The sequence below is a fragment of the Tripterygium wilfordii genome, chromosome 22 (assembly GCF_013401445.1).
Source record: "Tripterygium wilfordii isolate XIE 37 chromosome 22, ASM1340144v1, whole genome shotgun sequence".
Classification (NCBI taxonomy): Eukaryota; Viridiplantae; Streptophyta; class Magnoliopsida; order Celastrales; family Celastraceae; genus Tripterygium; species Tripterygium wilfordii.
The window spans coordinates 6,228,317-6,233,180 of NC_052253.1; the positions used below are offsets into that span (position 1 = coordinate 6,228,317).

General features: G+C 40.5%; 2 protein-coding genes across 2 annotated transcripts; one reads left to right on the forward strand and one right to left on the reverse strand.

The window, feature by feature from the left end:
- LOC119990521 (aureusidin synthase-like) lies at positions 1–2,589 on the forward strand. The gene is made up of 3 exons (XM_038836483.1): positions 1–65; positions 182–318; positions 412–2,589. The coding sequence occupies exons 2-3, from the start codon at positions 200–202 to the stop codon at positions 2,033–2,035; spliced, it is 1,743 nt and encodes a 580-aa protein (XP_038692411.1). The 5' UTR covers positions 1–65; positions 182–199; the 3' UTR covers positions 2,036–2,589.
- Positions 2,590–3,448: 859 nt separating this feature from the next.
- On the reverse strand, positions 3,449–4,864 carry LOC119991452 (putative pectinesterase 11). The gene is made up of 4 exons (XM_038837805.1): positions 4,487–4,864; positions 4,113–4,301; positions 3,786–4,024; positions 3,449–3,665 (listed from the first exon to the last, which is right to left on the reverse strand). Exons 1-4 carry the CDS (start codon positions 4,862–4,864, stop codon positions 3,449–3,451), a joined length of 1,023 nt encoding a protein of 340 aa, XP_038693733.1.

A 4,864-nucleotide genomic window follows, 5' to 3' on the forward strand; every position in this document is an offset into this window, starting at 1 on the left:
TCATCCCATCCCTTACAATAAAGAGAAAAAATATATATCAGAAAGACTATTGGAAGCACAAGAAGGTAATGCTTTTTCTGTTTTTCTGCAAGTTATAGTGCTAATGAGCCTGCCATTACAATTTTTGATCGTGTTTTCCTACCATTAAAACAAGAAGGAATCCTCCTTGTTTGTTGAGCAGGTTGTGATTTTGTCAATCATGGAAACAAAGAGATGGGTCCCTGCCATTAAAATATTAATCTTCAGTTTGTTCGCATTTCCCTTGACTATTTGGGTTTTGGAATCAAATCAACTTCATTATGCACTTGCCATTTTAAGGTATTTTTCGTACAATTATCGTGATGGTATATTTCATTAACTATTATTTGTTGAGTTCGTACAATAACCAACTTTCTCTCTTACCATTTTTAGGGAATTGAAGAACATAATCTTCTCCATATCGGGAGAAAGAACGTTGTCTCCACACAATCTGGAGAAAAGTTGGGTGTTGAGTCCAAATCTATCAACATGTCACCAATCTCTTGGTCGTGCAGGCTTGCCTGTGTACTGTTGTCCTCCAAAACCAGAATCAGAAGAGCCTGTTACTGATTTTCAGTTCCCTGATCCTTCATCTCCTCTGCGGACACGAAGACCGGCTCACCGTGTTGATGAAAACTACATTTCCAAGTACAGAAAGGCCTTAGACATCATGAAATCACTTCCCTACGATGATCCGAGAAGCTTTATGCGTCAAGCAGACATGCATTGCCTGTACTGCACTGGTGCATATAACCAGCAAGTTACCAATTATCCCTTCAATATACATAGATCATGGTTGTTCTTTCCTTGGCACCGGATGATGATGTACTTTCATGAACGAATACTCGGGAGTCTAATAGGGGACGACACGTTTGCTTTGCCATTCTGGGCTTGGGACATTCCTGATGGGATGATGACTCCTAAAATGTACTTGAATCCACCATTTACAAACCATAGACGCGACACTTCACATTATTCTAAAGTAGTTGATTTGAATTATGGTTGCGAAAAATACAGCTGCCCGGAGCGGGGTTTGAGCTCTCAAGAGCAAATTGATTACAATTTGGCCCTGATGTACAACCATGTTGTTTCTGGTGCAAAGAAGATGGAGCTCTTCATGGGTTGTCCGCTTAAGGCAGGGGAAGCAGGGTTTTGTGATGGAAAAGGCACAATAGAAAGTGCACCACACAATACTGTGCACAAGTGGATAGGGAGTGGAACTTTCCCGGGAAGAGAAGATATGGGTGTATTCTACTCAGCTGCAAGAGACCCAAGTTTCTATGCACATCACACCAATATTGACCGCCTTTGGGAGGTTTGGAGAGGCCTCCATGACAACGTCAATATGACCGATCCGGACTGGTTAGACACCGCATTTTTCTTCCACAATGAGAAGTCACAGCTTGTGAGGATCAGAATTCGAGATGTTCTCAACATTACGAAGCTTAGGTACGCATATGAGGAGGTAGAACTTGCGTGGCTCGATAGGCGTCCCAAGCCATCAGTTCCACCCAAAGTTGCACATCACATATTGAACATGAGGGAGAGGGAGAATGAATTGCACCTGCCAAGCGATCGCAATTTATCCGCAAATTTTAGTCCTAATGCTAGAACTCTCGACAAAAGGATAACAACGAAGGTCCAGAGACCGCGGGAGCGGAGAGCGAGAGGGAAAGGAGAAGAGGAGGTTTTGATTGTGTATGGAATTGATGTTAAAGAAGACGTACATGTTAAGTTTGATGTGTATGTAAATGTCGTTGATGAGAGCATCATGAGTCCATTCTATAGGGAGTTTGCAGGTACTTTTGTGCACATGCCTCGCGGCGTGGATATGGTGAGTAAGGAAGATGATATTGTGAGGAGGAAGAGGAAGGCCACTCTGAAGTTGGGAATCTCTGAGCTCTTAGAAGATTTAGAGGCAGATAGAGATGAGTTCATTTGGGTAACATTGTTGCCAAGGACCAGGAGTTGTATCAACACAACTATGGAGGGGATATTGATTGATTATATTCAATGAGTGCAGCATTGCATACAAGAAAAAAAAGAAGATAAAGACAAATACTATTATTGTAGCTATAATAGTAAAAGACCTGTTGCGAACGGCCTAGGAGTGTACCAATTCATTTTGTAATGCATTCTAGTTCCAAATACTATTGTAGCTATAAGAGTAAATGGCCTGTTGCGAAAGGCCTAGGATTGTACCAATTCATTTTGTAAAGCATTTTAGTTCCGGGTAATGTCATTGCATAGAGAAAAAGTAATGCGGCGTGGAGGTAGTAGGCTTACGGCTGATCGTGAGCTTCTTTTCCCGGAGAAGAAGCAATGACGGTAGATAGAGAATAAACATTGGCTAACTCTGTACCAACAGCCTTGGTAATACAGAGGATGTAAGTGTTATCCGGAATGATTGATCGTGAAGCGTTTGTAGGTGGTTTTTTAAGTCTGCCATCAAATCCCGGGATTCAACCCTGGACAGACGGTGGAAACTACCAGTTAGCTGGACTACGTGTTCAATTTTATCATCAAAGAATTGTGTACATACAGCTAGTTGTTAGCTACACATTCTCATTAGGATTTCCTGGTTTTGAACTGTTAACAGGTTGGGATATCCTTTGGTGGAGGCAGAATTGGTTGATGTGGGCCTTGTCCATTGTCCACCACAAATGTGCTTTTCAAGCCCAGCCTGTATGGAGCTCCAAAGGATAATGCAAGCCTGTATGGCTCCTAGGCTTGGAATAATAGGAGGTTAATGTTTTGATCGAACCACCTAACCAATACTCTGACATAATATTTTACTATAGGCAAAAATCACTCTAGAATATATATGTATATAACCACCCCATGACGTCCGCTTTTTTGTATGCACTAAAAAGTGAACTTCCTGGAGGCCCCACTGGAGCAAGTTGGTCTAACCAGTATTGATGACATGTACAACAAATGCTTATGTCTGATTTTTCAAATAAATATAGCTTTTAAGATGAGGCTAAGAAAATTAACTTGGGTGACAAATCCCGTAGACATGCATTTTTTTTAATTATTTTTTGATAAGGCTATGAGTAAATTGGCTTGACATATGAAACAAGATTATGTGTATATTATTGGAAATCTAAACCCAAACATATCATGATATTATCCGTTTTGTGCCTTGGATTTGCGCATATTTATTTTTCATGGGTCATCACTCTTTGTTTTTAGACCTAGAAAACTCATCGTCATGTGAGAAGAGTTGGATTTTTATTTATAAGTCATTCGATTGGGTTATGTCAATTCGATTTGAAATATTACTACATTAGTCTTGACACATATTGGTAGGATAGTGACTTTCAATTCTCATATAAAAATAACAATAAATTAGATTAACAAATGGCGGATCCTGTCCCTGAATAACTTGCACTTGTGACAAGTGTACACCCTTTCTTCCCCAATTCCACTAGCCTATAGTGGGGACATCAACATTCTCAACAACAGCTTTACCGGACCATCTTTTAAATTTGGTTGGTATAGGCCGAAGCCAACCGCCTCCCCCTATCATGCTCATATTCATGAATGGCGTAGCATCACCGTTTGACAGACCTCGTGACCATGGAGCCCTCTTTGTTCTACCAGCTCCAGGACCATAGCACTGATATTCTCCAAAATATGCAGTGCTGCATGCCACACACAAGTTTTGTAATTTAGTTTCTAATGAAGCAAAAACGAGTTAAAAGGAGAATTCGCGGTGGTTGGCGAAGGAAATATATATGTGTGTGTGTGTGTAATGTAGGTACCTTTCCTTTGATTTGTCTCCACCCCAATTGTCCCAACCTTGTGGAATAATCACACTAGGCATATAAGTTAGTGCAAAAACCACTGTTGAATAAGCACCCCATGGTCTTCCAAGGAAAGCAGGTGCAACACCAGAAATCCTGCAACCCACAAAGCTAAACCCAGTATTTTCTGACGCTGAATCTCTGTGTTGAGCAGTAATCCATCCTTTATTTCGCGAAACTGAATGGATATGGCATTTCTAAGAGCAGAAACATAAAAGAAACATTGATCAATGAAGATAATTTAAGTGGTTGAATGAGGTTAATTAGGTAGTGTGCTGTGCTCACATCAAACAAGGACAAAGCATTTCCACATATGAAATCAGTTGCTCCTTCTATGTAACAACTTCTGTAGTAATGCATTCCAACATCATCTAGTAGAGTGTCTTGATAAGATATGATTCTACATCCATAAAAAGCAGCTCTGTCTCCTGATACTCTTAGCGCCACAGCTCTCCCAGCAGCTCCAAACGTGTTCTACAATCATCAAAAAATGAAAATTTGATCAAATTTTGAAACGCTGCATTTAGAATGAAAATGTTAAGGATTCCGGTGCTTTTTGTCTCAAATATCTCAAATGCTCGGATAGACACACATGATTTAAAATCGTGGGTCCCACATGATCAATATGAAACACCGGGATCCATAAGACTTTTGTGTACCTGAATTGTAAGGTATAGACCCACAAAATTTGAAGCAAAGATTGTGACAGACGGAGATTGAAATATGTCTCCTCCCTGATTAGATGTGATTATGGTGGTGGAGGGATTTCTTCCACTCAATGTTATGTAAGGCTTGTCAGCTGGCACTACGACCTTTTCTGTGTAAGTTCCTGGATTGACCAAAATGAAGAACAACTGATTGTTATTTGGTGGAACAGCGTCAATGGCATCTTGTATCTTCCTAAAATCTCCTCTCCCCGATTGATCGACTCGCATGAGGATCGCAGTGGACAAGTCCATGGCCATCACAGAAGCCATGAAAGAACCAAACAGAACTTGAGCCAAAATGAGAGTTAAAACAAAACCCATTTGCACCAT